Here is a 15328-nt window from a genome sequence, read left to right as displayed (position 1 = left end):
CAGGTTAGACGACGAGATGGGCCGCGCTTCCATTAATATTCACGCCATGGGGACGGGATGCTTATGATAATAATAATGTCCGGCTGCATTCCTTTATACCGTCCCCATCTCCATCTCGTTATCAGGCAGAACACACCTTTAGCCCACATCACATATTATTATTATCATTTAACTAATATAACTAGCTACATTATCAGTGCGGGTCTCCGCTCGATGCTTTTTTGTCGACACGGAATCCTCACCCCCAGCTTCCCGTCCCCTTTGCTCCCCTGACTAGGCCAATCTTAATCTCAGTTGGTAGCTTGTACCTGTCCAGGGGGGAGAGGAGAGGCTCCAGCCGCGAGTCTTTATTTACTCCCCTTGCCGCCGCCTGGCCTGCCGTCTTCCTCTCTCTCTTCTCTTGCTCTCCTCCTCGCTCTCCTCGACTGCTTTTCTTCTCCACCAACTACCGCTTCTTAGCCACTTTCCATTCTTTAAAGTGTCTAAGAAAGCCTTTCGCTCATTACTTTTTTTGTCCCATAAAGCATCTCTCTGCCTTGGTCAGAGGGTATATTTGTCGTCTGTTGTCGAAACTCTTTCGCAGTTGACCTGTGAACTATCAAACTATCAAAACCAGTTCTCTCTCACGCCCGCCAACCAAATACCCCCCCTGGATTATATATACACACACATATATATATACCAGCCTCGACCTTGATTCACCTCGGAAACTGCTATTGAAAAGGAAATCCGGAAGAAAGGAGAAGCAGAAAGAAGGCAATCCCACCGCACAAGATGAAGTCCTCCGTGCTGATCACGGCGCTCTGCGTCGCCGGCTCCCTGGCGGCCGAACAAATCAGCCCTCCAAATGAAGTCGTCGTTACCGCAAAGAAGGTTGTAGTTGTTACTACGACGGTGACAACCACCATCCCTTGCCCGACGGTCATACCAACCACTTCGTACAAGCCAGAGCCGACTTCCAAGCCCCCCGTTATCCCTCCTGTGCCGACCTCGTCTGCAGAGCCTCTCCCACCACCTCCTGTTGAGCCTTCTACGATTCCCTGTCCTGAGCCTGGAACATCAACCTACGCTCCTCCACCACCACCGCCGCCTACTTCTGCTCCTGCACCACCAGCACCAGCACCACCACCACCTTCCTCTGCTCCTGCACCACCAGCGCCGCCGCCATCGCAGCCTTCTCAGGGCCCTGCACCTCCACCACCACCGCCAGGGAAGGACTATAAGGAGCAAACTGACTACCATCACAACGTTCACCGTTCCAACCACTCTGCTCCTGCTCTCACCTGGTCTACTGCTCTGGAAAACAGCGCCAGAAAGCTCGCCGAGACCTGTATCTACGGCCATGACACGTATGCAAATTATCTGTCCCCTTTTTTGAAGCATTGAACAAGTAACTAACTGAATTGTGAACACAGGAGCATTGATGGCGGTGGATACGGCCAAAACATCGGATACCAGTCCGGATACAACAGCGTTGCTTCTCTCCTTACCCAACAAATGTACAACGAGGAGGTCGTCCTCTTTGAGGGCAACTATGGCAATAACAACCCATCCAACTTCCATGCATGGGGCCATTTCACCCAGATGGTCTGGATTAGTACCACCCACTACGCCTGTTACACTGCCCATTGTTCCAACCTCGGGGGCCAGGGTTCTGGCGGAGACGCCTATTACACTGTTTGCAACTACAGCCCTCCTGGTATGTATACCTTCAATTCAATTCCACCTCATGTACGGAGTACAATGCTAACGATATATCGAATAGGAAACGTCCTTGGCCAATATGCTGCAAACGTCAAACCTCCAAAGGGGCAGCCTATAGTTACTGTGTAAAGAGGCTGGCGTAACTATCCAGTACAAATATACCTTGAAAAGGGATATCAGCGCAATTGCCATAAATGCTATCATCTACCAAGGATATCGTCCTCCATCCGCAAGCCGGGGTTCTTCATGGGATTGGATCTTGATCTACCTTCATCTCCTTCTTATACCGCTTCTGCCTCTGGCCGTTCCTCTCAGGGGCCTTCATTTGTCCGGTCGTTTCCTCCTTTCTTCTAGACTTGACAACAAAATTCCGTTCGATGTTTTAACCTTCTTCTTTCACCCCTTTTTCCCTCTTTTAAAACAAAGAACCATCACTTACTTTTCTCTGGCTTCTTTCACACGGCCCCGTCGAGGGCATTGATTCGCTTCGTTTTGGCCATGGCTGCTACCCGCCTTGACCAACCCCTTTTTCTCTCTGTCTCTTTTTGGACTTTTACCAAAGCCACTTGTCTGAACACATGTCTTCTTCCCTTCTTGTTTATGTATGTTTTTTTCGTAGCCTTTTTATGCTTATTGATGAGTAGCTCTATGAACCATCTGTGAATATGAAAGGAAAGACAAAATACTTGGACAAGTGAGTTGTACATTCATCTTGGGCTCTTGTATGATGTTCCTGTATGATAATTAGTGGATCAAGATTAGCTGTTGTCTATCTCAACTGGATCCGGACAGCATGAAGTGGCAGCTTTAAGACGATACGTGGGTAAAAAATAGTATCTAAACATGCAAGGAACATGCTGCGTGCGTTTCTAACTTATATTTACACATACACATGGTCAAAAGGAAACAAAGTGTCCTCAAACCGAACTTTCAGTAGAGAGAAAAACGAAGAAATGGGTTCTAGTATTGCTCGCCTTGGTAGTTGGCATATATCTGTTTCTTGCGCAGGTGCACAGGGACTTGACCGGCCGGGGTATCGGGGATGGTTTTCTTCAGACCCTATATAAAAGAAATCCAAATCATTAGCAAAACAAGCCACACACGTTCGAAGACAACACAGACCGAGGCAAACGTACAAGTTTTTCAAACACGCAGGTGTTAAGCTGGTTCTCGTTCTTTCGGCAGTTCCACAACTGATGGTTGTTCTGCTCCAGACACTCCCAGTGTGCCTTAAACTGCTGCATGCAGTGGGTGTTGATGTCTTTTATTCTGTATCCGGCACGTCAGTATCCTGCAAAATGACCCCAAAATCCATCTTTCCGAAAACATTATCTCCAAGAATGGAACGTACACGCTTGCAGCACAACGAGTGACTTTACGGCCTTCCCTCAAACACTCCACCTCTCCTCGACCTCCCGCCTCGGCCTTACACTTCATATAATCATCGTTAAACGCTCTGCATCGGTCTCCAATAAAATATGAAGCACTCAACAGCGGTGCCGAGGTGGCTCCGATCTCCTCCACCTTAGGAATGTGGTCTGGCAAAGGCGTGTTGTCCGTGATGGACTCTTGGTTGAATCTGTACACACAGTCGTCAGCAGCGGGTTATCGGGCAAAATGGTGGGCGATTGCGGGGGCACACACTGAGGTCTTCGTGCGCCGGACATCTTGCTGGCTCAATGGCTATTCGCAGGTGGAAGCTGGCGGTCTTGAAGCTGCCCGGGCGTCTCTGCGCTTTGGAAACAGCTTCGGTGCAGGATGAAGTCAATCGCCAATTTCCTGATTGGTCGATGTGACGGATTATATTTGTTCCGCTCTAGGCTGCGGCCGGGCGCGGCCTGAGGTCGCTGAGGTTCATTATTATTATTACTCTACACCATTAATTGATATAGTTCATATGTCGATTTTTAGAAACTAGAAAGTGATATGGTTTGCTTTTTCTATAACTAATGGATGGCTACCCGTGACATAGGTGCGGTGCTTCTATGGGGAAACTGCGCACCTCGAGAAAGGCTGGAAGTTGTGAATTTTGAAAACTGAGAACAGAGAAATCATAGGAGCAACATCTGACTATGGAGAAATTATAGGATATCGCAATAAACATCCCTCCTGCAATGGTACCCACGGAGTATCCGACACTGATTGCTCTAGTCAACCCACAGCCCACCAGTGCATGAGGACTACGAGATATTGTTTGATTCCCGTATTTAACTGGTAAATTAGTAAGCCTTTTACGCCAATCATAGCCTTGAAACTCTTAATTGATTGATAAACAACCAATGATAATTCCTGCATTGATTTTGGCGGCTTTCACTCTTTTTATTGATTTTTGTTTTTATAAACATCCAACCTCAGACCAAAAACCCGACTACCTAACATCCATGTCCTACATGCTTTATCCGATCCTGGATAATATAATTATTCGAGCAAGTGAAAAGTGTGCATTATGCTAGCTGTCACTTTGATATCGTGGGTTTCAGCCGGTTATCACGCTGTAAGACACGGTGGACCCTTGACACTGGAGAATCACCGTTTTAACATGCTGTTAAAATGGAAGTGAATATTCAATCTATGGTTCTTGAAACTACGTTTCAAGGATATGTTGAAGAAATCAGCTGCAGCTATTACTGGGGAGTAGATGCGCTTGTAGAAATTTATTGATATCAACTCTGGGATGGCAGGATAGCCAGGATAGCCAGGACGGGCGCCTGCATGTTGTTTCTTCCATGCATATCCGTTCTTCTTATCCAATGGTATCAGCTGCAAACCAAAGGTCTCACGCTTAAGTGCATTTATTAGTGGCTTTAAATGAAATTTTTGTTCCGTGTTGTTCTTATGCCTTGGACATTCACTTGACGTGGTTGGCGGCAAGCAGGAGTGAAGACTCGCTACGCCGAACTTCATCTTTCTTCACCTGCCACTTCCACATTTTAACCACACACTCATTTTACCTTGGAAAGAAACAACCGCGTCCACTGCCACAAAGCTCTTTTATCTGCAGATACTCAGACTACTGAGAGCGGAACACTTGAAAAGCAATACCAAACAATGGAGTAAGTATTATATTGGACTATAACACTATAGTCAATGTGCTCTTGCTGATAGTTTGATAGCCACGAAATCTCGGGTGCAAGAGGTCTGCAGAAACATTGCCTTGTCAGGTGAACTAAATCGATTGACAACGTTTTTAGAATGGTGCCTCGAAGAAGAACAGCCAGAAGATGTACAGGGTGAGGACGTATTTTACGACTGCGAGCAAACACTCACCCCTGAAATCCCTGCAGGGCCCAAAGCTGAGCGAGTGAGTAGTTAAACTAGATATTCCAACTCCATCGCGGTGCTAATAGAGGACCGTTGCAGGACGACACCATTGGCCCGAGTGCAGTGCCACAATTACTGGATCCAACGCCCCTTACCACATCTACTAACACCAGCACTTCTGGTGCGCGCTATCCTAAACCTCCTACATATGTGTCTGTGAATAAAAACGCATGGGCATCTGGTGCCGCGTCATCAGGTGAGAATTCCCGAGAGATCAACGTCGAACAATGGGTTAACCTCGATAGTAGGTTCATATCGGCTCCCTATGTCGTTTGGAGTACTTAAAGAGAGGTTAGTAGTGACTAGTAATTAGTTCTGTCTGATCTTCTGTACTAATGAAATAATCTAGGGTGGGGGAGTATATCAAAGCACTAGGGCCGAACTGTGGGAGCGTCAATGACTTTTTGTTCGACAAGATCAACTATGACACGGGCGCATTTATTCCGCATCCAAAGAAACAGTCTGAACAAGTATGAGTAGGTTACCTGTCATTGTTTGCCTTGACTAATGTGCATTATTCTAGTGGCTGCATATCTGGGGAAGTCCAGCTCAAGTAGCGGCTGCGAAGAGCGCCCTTATGCGCTTACTCAACCGCTGCTCCGACATTGGGCCCTCGAAGAAGAAAAAGGGAATTTTTGCTAAAATTTCCAGTTACTCCCAAGTCAAGGAGGCACGCCTTGACCAAATTGACAAATCCAGTACTGTTATCGAGCTGCTTCGCCAGAGACCAAGCCCGGCTTTTGAATTCTTGGAAACTGTGCGTTATTCCCCATCTCAATATATTTGCGCTCTTACACTAATATCTTGCAAATAGCTGCTCTTTTTATGGCCAACGGACGAGGTACCATTTGATCTATTAGGTCCTCAGTTAGAAGCACTCGACCCTATTCGCCGGGAGACTGGTTGCTACATTTACATCTACGATGAACAGCCATCCTTTATAAGAGTCGATGGTGACGATCATGACACCATAATAACAGCTGTGCACAGACTTCGGGCTAAATGGGCCGAAATCATGGCAAAGATTCATATGCAGTCGAAACTTTACCTTGTGCAGGCAGCTTCGTCAAACATTCGAAACAAAGAGGTTGCAATAGCTCGAGTAGCCCATTCTGTAGGAGGATTAGGGCAGATGTATGCCACACCAGTGCTACATGAGATACCTCTGACATCAATGGATCCAGACTCTATGCAAGACCGAGATGAAGATTCTCTCAACACTAACGACAGCTGCCTCCGTGAGACTGTTGAAGAATCACTACAGGGACTTCGATTTCTCCGCGGCCATGTGCGTATGCGGGTCAACTTTGGAACATTCATACTTGATGACTATAGGGAACCCAAGAACTCAAGAGCTCGATATTCTTTTGATGAGTTCAGAACAATGTTGCTTAATTCCAGGACTAGAGGACATCTAGTGCAAGGGTAACATTCCCTGCTCTCTAAGTTTGATCGATGCGATAGCTACTAACAATCTGTTAGACTCAAATATACTGGTGGGGATACCAGCCTCTTGGCCAAGTGCAGCTCTGCCGCTCATATTCTAGCCCCCTTAAACGGGCCTGCTATGGATTCTCAAACGCAACCGGAACCATTGTATGCTGTTATCTTCGAGTTCCAGGGCAACAGCTCCCTCCTGAGGCTGGAAGTTGAATTTGCAAAGTCCCCTTCTACAAATCACTTTGAGGTTTACCAGAAGCGTTGGATCCGGCCACAAGGTGATGATAGTGTTGGAGATACACGGCCCCTTCTCCAAGTTGCCGTTATTGACTTTGAAAGGTATTTTCTTCTTTTGAGCCTACAAACCCATTGTACTTATTTGTACTAACTATCTCCATAGATCAGACTGGCAATTAGAAATCAAATCCCTTGAATTTCAGGAGCCTTCGACAATTGAACAGTCTCTAAGAGAGTTCTCTCATTCTGTACATTTCCACCCCGAGAAAATGCCTGATTTGAGTGGTCCCGGGAAACAACGAGTATCTTTCTCAAATCTTGCACCAGTCGCCCGGATTGTCGAGAAGTCAGCGCTACGCTACCGGCTTAAGGGAACAAATTACATTTTTGAACTCGCCCGATACGATGAATATTCGCGTGCTCAATTGACAGCCTCTCAGATTCTTTTACAAGGGCCAAGTTCGAATAACATGTCACCAGTACCCATAACGTCTTGGGGTGCATCTATTTTCGACCTTCAATGGGATAATATGCTGGGCCAGCATGCAAATTTCGGAGTCGGGCACAATGCAGAATGGAGTCCTAGTCTAAACACTTTCTTCCCTTGTTTTGGAGACGCTGACCCATCTGATCTACGAAGTGGATTTAACTCCTTTATGCCTCTTATCGAACAAGTGTCGACACTACTCGGACAAAAGGGTGAGGCTGATTCTAAGGGTCAAGCTGCAGAACAGCAGAGGCAGGAGGCAGTAGAGGAAGGCAGCTCCGATAGCTCAACCTCCAGAACTCATTCAATTATATGAGCTTAGTTCAATCACACTCTATGGGATAATAACGGTATTTTAGTAGCTAGGGAGCATAGGAGATAAAAATCTCAGGCATATCTTCAATTTGGCCATCAATCATTAAAAGTTGTTCTAGCATGTGTCAAAGAGAGCGAATTGAGAAATAAATAAGGAAAAAAAGGGAGAGAGATCATGAATTCCTTTTTTGTATGCCTAATGCCATGACAGACCAAGTGACCTATATTTTTAATCCAAACAACTGCTGATACCTCTCTCACAGGTCTGAACCGAAGATTCCACGGGGACTTAGAAGGTTCAACCGAGTCTTCACTCCAACAATGTCGCTACCTTATCCCCTGCACTCTGGCCTCTGCAATAGAACCGGCTATGCTTAGCCTTGTCCGCCATACACTCCGGAGACTGCTGTCAATTTCGGATATGGACATCTTCGGTTTATTCAAGCTTGTGCGACTCCGCTAGGCCCTGCCTGCGCCACATTGCCTTCGCCAGCGAGAAGTTTTTGGCGCAACACTGCATCATTCTTGTTAGTAGGTAATTACCCAAGTTAGAGGGCCACAGGGCATCGCATATTGAACAATACCTTCTTCAACGACTCTTAGATTCGTGCTCTTGCCGGCCACAATCTTCTCTAGCTCACGCAAGTTTGTTCCCAACTCTCCCACTTTCCCATTGTAAAATTCTATAGCTTTGGCTGGTGTCTATCACAGCGATCCGTTAGCACTGTGAATCCCCATCCTTGCCTCCATATCCGCCAATTGAGATGAGATGGGTCGAGACAAAACAGGAGTGCCGTACCTTTTCGACATAGAACCCAGTCCCGACGTCTACGATCACCTTTTCTCTATCCGATAGCTTCCCTTTGACATATAACGAGTTGGTCAACGGCACTAATATATCACTCTCCTGTCCATCCTTTTCTGGCTTCGCGAGAATACCATCGTTTATAGAACGGATGCATTCTCTGAACTTCGATTGCGCGGATCGTAGTTTCGTATGTGATGATGTGAGATGTTCGAGCTCGGAGCTTAGGCGGGACTGGAGAGAGCGAAGCTGAGGTACGGATAATGTAGCAACGTCAACTATTGCGTTTGCTGGTTAGCATGCAGGATATTTAAATGTATCTGCCATCTCGTGCTGGGACGGGCTGAATTATCAGCGAAAGGACCTGAGTGCGGGGTTGTAGTGACGAACCTGCGCCAGGAGCGGCGGCAGAGGTTTTCTGCGAAGAAGCCATTTCAATTCTCAACCCTGTATTCAAATATAAAAACGATTGTATTGATTGGTAGTTATTGTTGTGTTGGAGTTTAGGAATTGTTGAATGTGTTTGTTAGCTAGTTAGTGAACTAGCGGGAAGTGACGTGTGGGAGATTTATGGTCGAACACGAACGTAAGTTTTGTTATATTTAATCAATTCCAAGGATTCAGCCTGTCGTGATGGAAGTAAGGTAAAATAATTATAATACTTTACGGAATAACAGCTTGAGATCTTGAATATAGAATAAAAATTTCTTTAATACCGGTTCTATCCCATAGTTGTACACAATACCTCCAGAACGCCAATGCTAGTACATACAGTATTATACAAACATACTCCATAAAAACCATGAGCCGCCAGAAGAAGAGCTGGACAATGCTATAGTTGGCTAAGCAAGGATGAAACAAGTTCAGGAACTTCCTCCAAGGAAACTTTAGTTCGGAGATTTCCTAGTCGTCGACACTGGACTTCCACCTTGTTGCCCGCTCCCCATGAATTCTTTCCAACTGCCAGAATGATGGGATATCCAATCATGTCCGCATCTCTCAACTTCCAGGCGAAGTCTTTCTTTCTATCATCCAATATCGTGTCAATCGGCTGCTGGGTTGTCTGAGTAACGATGTCGTATACCAGCTCGCCTTCTTTCTCCAGACCCTTCCCAGGTACAACAGCCACCTGGAAGGGAGCAATGGCTTGCGGCCAGTTAAGGCCCTTTTCATCTGCTAGGATATCCGATACCGCCGATATCATTCGCGACACCCCAATACCATGACAGCCCATTTGTATTGGAACTGGTTCCTGCTTCCCTTTTTGTCCTGCTCCAGCTAGGATGGCAGGGTTTATGGATACATTGGCTTGTAGCACCTCGCTATATCGTGTACCCAGGTGAAAAGTGTGCGCAAGCTCAATGGACTGGTCTGTTTTGAGAGTAGGGCTTCCGCAATTGGGGCATTCATCTCCTGATCTGGCTCGGAGTAGATCCAGACCGTCATTCGTTCCAGGGAAGCGGTCAAGCAGTGAGGATTGAATGTCAAGGTTGTTGCTAGACATCCCATGTAGAAGGTCCTGAATTGGCGGCCGATCATAGACACGGACCCTGAAATCATAGATATCCAGGACACGTATATTTTGTTTGGTCGTCTGAGGTTGGTTCTGGATTTCAGCTTTCCACGTAGCAAGGGCGTCCTTGACACCTATGTCAATATCAATCCCATAGGCAGAAGCCACTGATTTCAGAGAATGTTGGTTCACTTCCCGCTGAACAGGCTCTGACTGCCCGTCAGCGATAAGGAATTTGGGGTAAAATGCCCTCACCAAGACTTTCCTGTCTTTAGAGATTGCCGACCACTGGCCTGTTGAAATGGCTGCTGCCTCTTGGTGGCCTAGCCCGTCAGTTGAGGAGTTTAAATTTGGCATGTGTTCAGTTCGTTTGCAAGAGGTTTTCCCGCTGGCTAACTCCTCATTGAAGACATATTCACACTTAGAGCAGCTGACTATAGTATCTTCTCCCTTCGGACTGGGAAAATGAAACTCGTGACTTAAATTGCCTCCCATGTTGCCCGATGAAGCCGAGGCAACAACATATGGCAACTTTAATTCCTTGAAGAGACTAATATAGGCTTCTTTCACTGTATTATAGGTCTTAATTGCCTCTGCTTCAGTAGAGTCAAAAGTGTAGAGATCCTTCATGACGAATTCTCTACCACGCAAGAGGCCATGCCGCGGTCTTGGTTCATCACGGTATTTTCTCGCTAGAATCTATTGTTAGCGCCTTGATGTAGAATTTGTGTATTAAAGAATAGTCTTACAAATTTGATATACACGTAGCGGTAGATCTCGGTATGATTTGATCAGCCCAGATACAACAGTAGTAATCTCTTCTTCATGAGTTGGGGCAAGAAGGAACGGAGTCTTCTTTCTATCCACAAATCGAAATACCTATTTTAAAAGTTATTATCAAACTATACACGCAAAAACATGAATCAACCGCATACCTCAGAATCGTCGTCATGGAGTCTCCCCGACTTCTTCCATAGAGCCTGAGAAGATAAGGATGATAATGACAGCTTTGAAGCGTCTATAAGAGCATATTAGTCGTAGATTCACTGGCTTGAAGAGGAGCTACTTACTGAGTTTGCGCATATGCTTATCAATAAGCCTCTCTAATTTCTCTTGGACTCGGAGGCCAAGTGGAAGAAGGTGAAATACCCCTGAGTAGGGCTATGCGATATCAGCTTGAAACTCGCTATACTCAAAGCTATGTAACGCACCTGTCTTAGGAATCCAGCCCTAATAAGAAGGTCGTTAGAGTCCACTATACAGGAATTAGTGTCAAACAACTCCTAAAAAGGAAGTAGTTTTACTTACCTCCATTCTTAGATTCTGCTATTCCGCCAGAGGGAATCCAGAAACTAGAGGCTCTATTCCTCGTGTCATCCTGCAAAATATGTTAGAATAGTATTATAATTTAGGAGGTATATCACATACATGGTATCTTCGGAGGCTTTGAACTTGGCCTGCATAAGGTATGTTCAATACTGGTCGCCAATGAAGCGACTTTGGGCCACGCTTAAGGCCGGCCTGAAGAAACATGACATTAAACCAAATTAGCTGTTGACAAGAGGGAATTGATAATCCTAGATGGATGTTGAAGTTGCCTCGATGTATATAGCTAGATGCGAGGACGAGGTTCGACTTTTTTGAACTTTCCCCCTTGCCTTATCTGATCGGCCCCCGGCCGCGAGCTTCCTCCGGGTGAACCATTTATCCGATATAAAAAATTGCCCTTTTTTTCCAATTATTATTTTTCTAGAACAAACTCCCGAAGGCTCAGATTTCTTATCTCGGGGCCAACCAGGTATTTTTACAACATGGCAAAGGGGAAAGGAAAAGAGGTTGAGTCGCTCAAAGCCAAGGATGGCGCTGCCGCTGAAAAGAAGCGGCCGAGCAGTGATGCGGACGCAACACCAAGCTTTTCTGATGCTATGGTAGCTAGTCTTACCAAACGAATTGAACAGAAGCTAAAGGGCGACGAAGGCGCAAATGGAAGTCCGTCGAAAGCTGAAAAGAAGCAGAAATCGGAAAGGAATGAAAAGCGCAAGGAACGGAACCAAGCCACCGAGACCAAGCCCACCGAGAAACCTGTCAAAAAACGAGAGCTACTTGCAGACGTTAAGCCTACCGATAAAGCGGGAAAGAAACGGGACCGGAGTGGGAAAATTATAAAATCTGAAGTTTCCGAAAAGCCATACTCAACGGCGGGGGGGCAGCATGATGTCGGGAAGAACCTGGAAGAGGAGGTATATGCAATTGGTGGGACGAAGGAGGATCTTGACCTGGTAGCTGGTGTTGAATCGGACTCAGAGATGGAGGACAAGGAGGTTTCCAGCGGCGATTTGGAGAAGCTTCGAAGGGACCTTGGTAGACTTATCAATGGCGGGAATGAGCTCCCTGAAGTTCCAGACCTCCCTATGCAGGAGACGAAGCCCGCTAAAACGAAGCAGGAACGGAAGCAGGAGGGGAAGCAGTCCGAGGAAAACAGAACTGAAAAACCGGCACAAGAGAAGAAATCTAAGGGGAATAATGCTTTAGAGAAGAAGACGGAGAGTAAAAAGACCCAGAGAAATGATTCTCTGCCCTCAACTTTAACACAAGACTCTAAAATTCTCAAGAAAGGTCCATCCTCTTCGAATCTTGTAAGTAAAATATTCCCCTTTGGTGAAGGTAGTTTATACTAACTCACATCGTGAATAGGTTATCCCTGAGCGTTCCGATTGGTATGCTACTCTGCTTCCAGAAATATCCTATGATTCCGGTCACCACGTAAATGTATCTCGTTCAGTGCTGGAGCGCATGCGTGAATATGCTATGACATTGTTGGAAGCCGAAAATAAAGCATACACGTCGAATAGGGACTCTAAATCCTCAAGCTACAAGTTTTACTCGACAATTGTCTCTTCAGGTACTCTAAGTGACAAAATATCGGCTTTGACCCTTTCGGTACAAGAATCGCCTCTTCACAATACACAGGCATTGGAAAATTTGGTTGGTTTGGCCAAAAAGCGGAGCAGAGCCCAAGCGGTAGAAGTGTTGCGATCGCTGAAAGATCTGTTTGCACAAGGCACTCTACTTCCCAGTGATCGAAGACTGAAACATTTCGTTAATCAACCTGCCTTGACTGCTGCACTATCGGAGGCAGGAGGCCATTGGGACATCGGCGATAAGCTTCCGAATCAAATCGAGAAAAGCCATTTGATTATGTGGGCATTTGAAGATTTCCTCAAAGACCAATACTTCGAGGTATTGAAGGTTCTTGAAGTTTGGTGCAATGATGAAATCGAGTTTTCACGGTCCAGAGCTCTGAGTTACGTTTACGAACTTCTAAAGGAGAAACCGGAACAGGAATCAAACTTGCTACGCCTTCTTGTGAACAAGTTAGGCGACCCAAGCAAGAAGATTGCCTCACGAGCGTCGTATCTTCTCCTTCAACTCGAACAAGCTCATCCACTCATGAAGGGAACTATTGTCTCTTCGATAGAGTCGGAGTCATTGTTTCGCCCTGGCCAGAGCCAACATGCAAAGTATTACGGAGTTATCACTCTAAACCAAACTATCTTGAGCAAGAGTGATGATAAAGTTGCATCTCAACTTCTTGATATCTATTTCCCCCTTTTTGTTGCTCTCCTAAAGCCCAAGAAGGACGTTCATGCCCAAAAGATACTTAAAAAGAAGGGAAAGCACTCTAAGAAGGGTAAAAAGGGTAAAGAAGACTATGAAGATGCCAAAGGGGAGGCTCAAGAGGATGAGCTTCGGGAGAAACTTATTTCAGCAGTTTTGGTTGGCGTTAACCGCGCTTATCCCTTTACTACGTCAAGCTATGAATTGTATGTTGATCCTTATTCAAACCCGTTCCAATGTTGCAAGCTAACTTTAATTTACTCTCAGGCTTTCTAAACATCTGGATACCCTTTTCCGTATTACGAATTCTTCTAACTTTAACACTAGCATTCAGGCTCTTATGCTTATTCAACAGCTCTCTTCATCTCATGCAGTGTCAGCGGATCGCTTTTATAAAACGCTCTATGAATCATTACTGGATCCTCGGGTGGCTACATCATCCAAACAGTCGATGTACCTCAACCTGCTATACAAGGCCCTGAACACGGACATTAACATTAAACGAATTAAAGCGTTTATCAAGCGTCTAGTACAGATATTAGGCGTGCACAACCCATCTTTTAGTTGTGGAGTCTTGTATCTGATCCAAAAATTGGAAGCAACTTTCCCATCTCTGACAGCTATGGTGGATCAACCAGAAGATGCCGAGGATGATGACGAGGAAGAAGTCTTCAGGGACGTTCCAGATGAAGAAGATGAGATGGTAGACAAGGAAGAACCTGAAAAGCAGCCATCGGTAACTCGTTATGATCCTCGAAAGAGAGACCCAGAGCAAAGCAACGCTGATCGAAGCTGTCTGTGGGAGTTGGTTCGTAGCTCTTGATGCAGTTTCTTAATAACTATTGGCTCGAAGACACTAACAATCGTTTTCTTTTTTAGCTTCCATATCTATCACATTACCACCCCTCGGTAGCTGTCAGTGCTAAACAGCTGCTCCTACATGAGAAAATGTCTGGAAAGCCAGATCTCACGATTCATACTCTCACCCATTTTCTGGATCGTTTCGTTTATAAATCTCCCAAAGTTGCGCCTAGCCTTCGCGGATCTTCCATTATGCAACCTCTTGCTGGCGGGGATTCTAGTGGTCTCCTGGTAACATCTGGGCGCAATACGACTCAGCAACCAGTCAACAGCGAGTCGTTCTGGAGAAAACGAAGCGACGAGGTTTCTGCTGAAGACGTTTTCTTCCATGATTACTTTAACCGACTTGGTAAAGACAAAATGCGCCAGAAATCCAAGAAAAAAGCTGCCAAGGATGACGAAGAAGGGGAGAGTGACGAAGAGTCCGAAGTTTGGAAAGCTTTGGTACAGTCACAGCCTGAGCTCGATGGTGAAGGCGTTAGTGACGACGACATGGACATGGAGGGTTTTGATTCCGCTATGGAAGATAGTGATCGTGCTGATCTAGACGGCATGGATGAAGACATGGATGAGGAGGATCGTGAGATTGACGATGATGTTATCATCAATGACGAAAGCTCGGAGGAGGAGGATGATGAGGAAGCAGTTTCGGAGGCTGGAATGGATAATTCTGTCGATATTGACGAGGAGGTGTTCAATTTTGATCAATCAGACGAGGAAGCATTCCTCGACAGTGACCAGGAGCTACCGTCAGATTTGGATGATGAAGTCACTGAGGCGAAAGACACAAAGAAGTCTGATCAGCCGAAGAGAGAAAAGAGACGAAAACTCAAGCACCTGCCTACGTTTGCGTCTGTTGAAGACTATGCAGCTTTGTTGGGCAAGGATGACGACGAAGACTTTTGATTTATGTTGACTCTTGACATAGAATTTGATTGTAATGTGAAACAATCATGTTGAACTACTAGAGAGACTCGTTTGGTAATGCTCACAACCTTCATCCGTTATGTTATTGTTGTACATCATT

The 15328-nt window shown here is 45.7% G+C and overlaps 5 protein-coding genes across 5 annotated transcripts; 3 read left to right on the top strand and 2 right to left on the bottom strand.

Annotated features, from left to right (window-relative positions):
• Positions 1–774: 774 nt before the first annotated feature.
• On the top strand, positions 775–1833 carry TRV_05555 (SCP-like extracellular protein, putative; the record flags this gene model as incomplete). The annotated part of the gene is made up of 2 exons (XM_003020316.1): positions 775–1349; positions 1416–1833. 2 exons carry the CDS (start codon positions 775–777, stop codon positions 1831–1833), a joined length of 993 nt encoding a protein of 330 aa, XP_003020362.1.
• A 2919-nt stretch (positions 1834–4752) lies between these two features.
• Positions 4753–7505, top strand: TRV_05554 (uncharacterized protein; the record flags this gene model as incomplete). The annotated part of the gene is made up of 8 exons (XM_003020315.1): positions 4753–4757; positions 4789–5005; positions 5065–5269; positions 5401–5495; positions 5549–5782; positions 5840–6450; positions 6508–6804; positions 6866–7505. The coding sequence occupies 8 exons, from the start codon at positions 4753–4755 to the stop codon at positions 7503–7505; spliced, it is 2304 nt and encodes a 767-aa protein (XP_003020361.1).
• A 717-nt stretch (positions 7506–8222) lies between these two features.
• Positions 8223–8742, bottom strand: TRV_05553 (prefoldin subunit 5, putative; the record flags this gene model as incomplete). Its single annotated transcript, XM_003020314.1, has 2 exons — positions 8223–8587; positions 8700–8742. 2 exons carry the CDS (start codon positions 8740–8742, stop codon positions 8223–8225), a joined length of 408 nt encoding a protein of 135 aa, XP_003020360.1.
• Positions 8743–9141: 399 nt separating this feature from the next.
• On the bottom strand, positions 9142–11285 carry TRV_05552 (uncharacterized protein; the record flags this gene model as incomplete). Its single annotated transcript, XM_003020313.1, has 6 exons — positions 9142–10514; positions 10572–10701; positions 10758–10840; positions 10893–10973; positions 11131–11174; positions 11251–11285. The coding sequence occupies 6 exons, from the start codon at positions 11283–11285 to the stop codon at positions 9142–9144; spliced, it is 1746 nt and encodes a 581-aa protein (XP_003020359.1).
• A 348-nt stretch (positions 11286–11633) lies between these two features.
• On the top strand, positions 11634–15207 carry TRV_05551 (uncharacterized protein; the record flags this gene model as incomplete). The annotated part of the gene is made up of 4 exons (XM_003020312.1): positions 11634–12458; positions 12517–13646; positions 13768–14248; positions 14320–15207. The coding sequence occupies 4 exons, from the start codon at positions 11634–11636 to the stop codon at positions 15205–15207; spliced, it is 3324 nt and encodes a 1107-aa protein (XP_003020358.1).
• Between the last annotated feature and the right edge of the window lie 121 nt (positions 15208–15328).

The sequence above is a fragment of the Trichophyton verrucosum genome (genome assembly GCF_000151505.1).
Source record: "Trichophyton verrucosum HKI 0517 chromosome Unknown contig00426_1.f1.exp, whole genome shotgun sequence".
Taxonomy (NCBI): Eukaryota; Fungi; Ascomycota; class Eurotiomycetes; order Onygenales; family Arthrodermataceae; genus Trichophyton; species Trichophyton verrucosum.
Note: the sequence above shows the minus strand (reverse complement) of the source record. Positions and strands in the feature narration are given on the sequence as shown.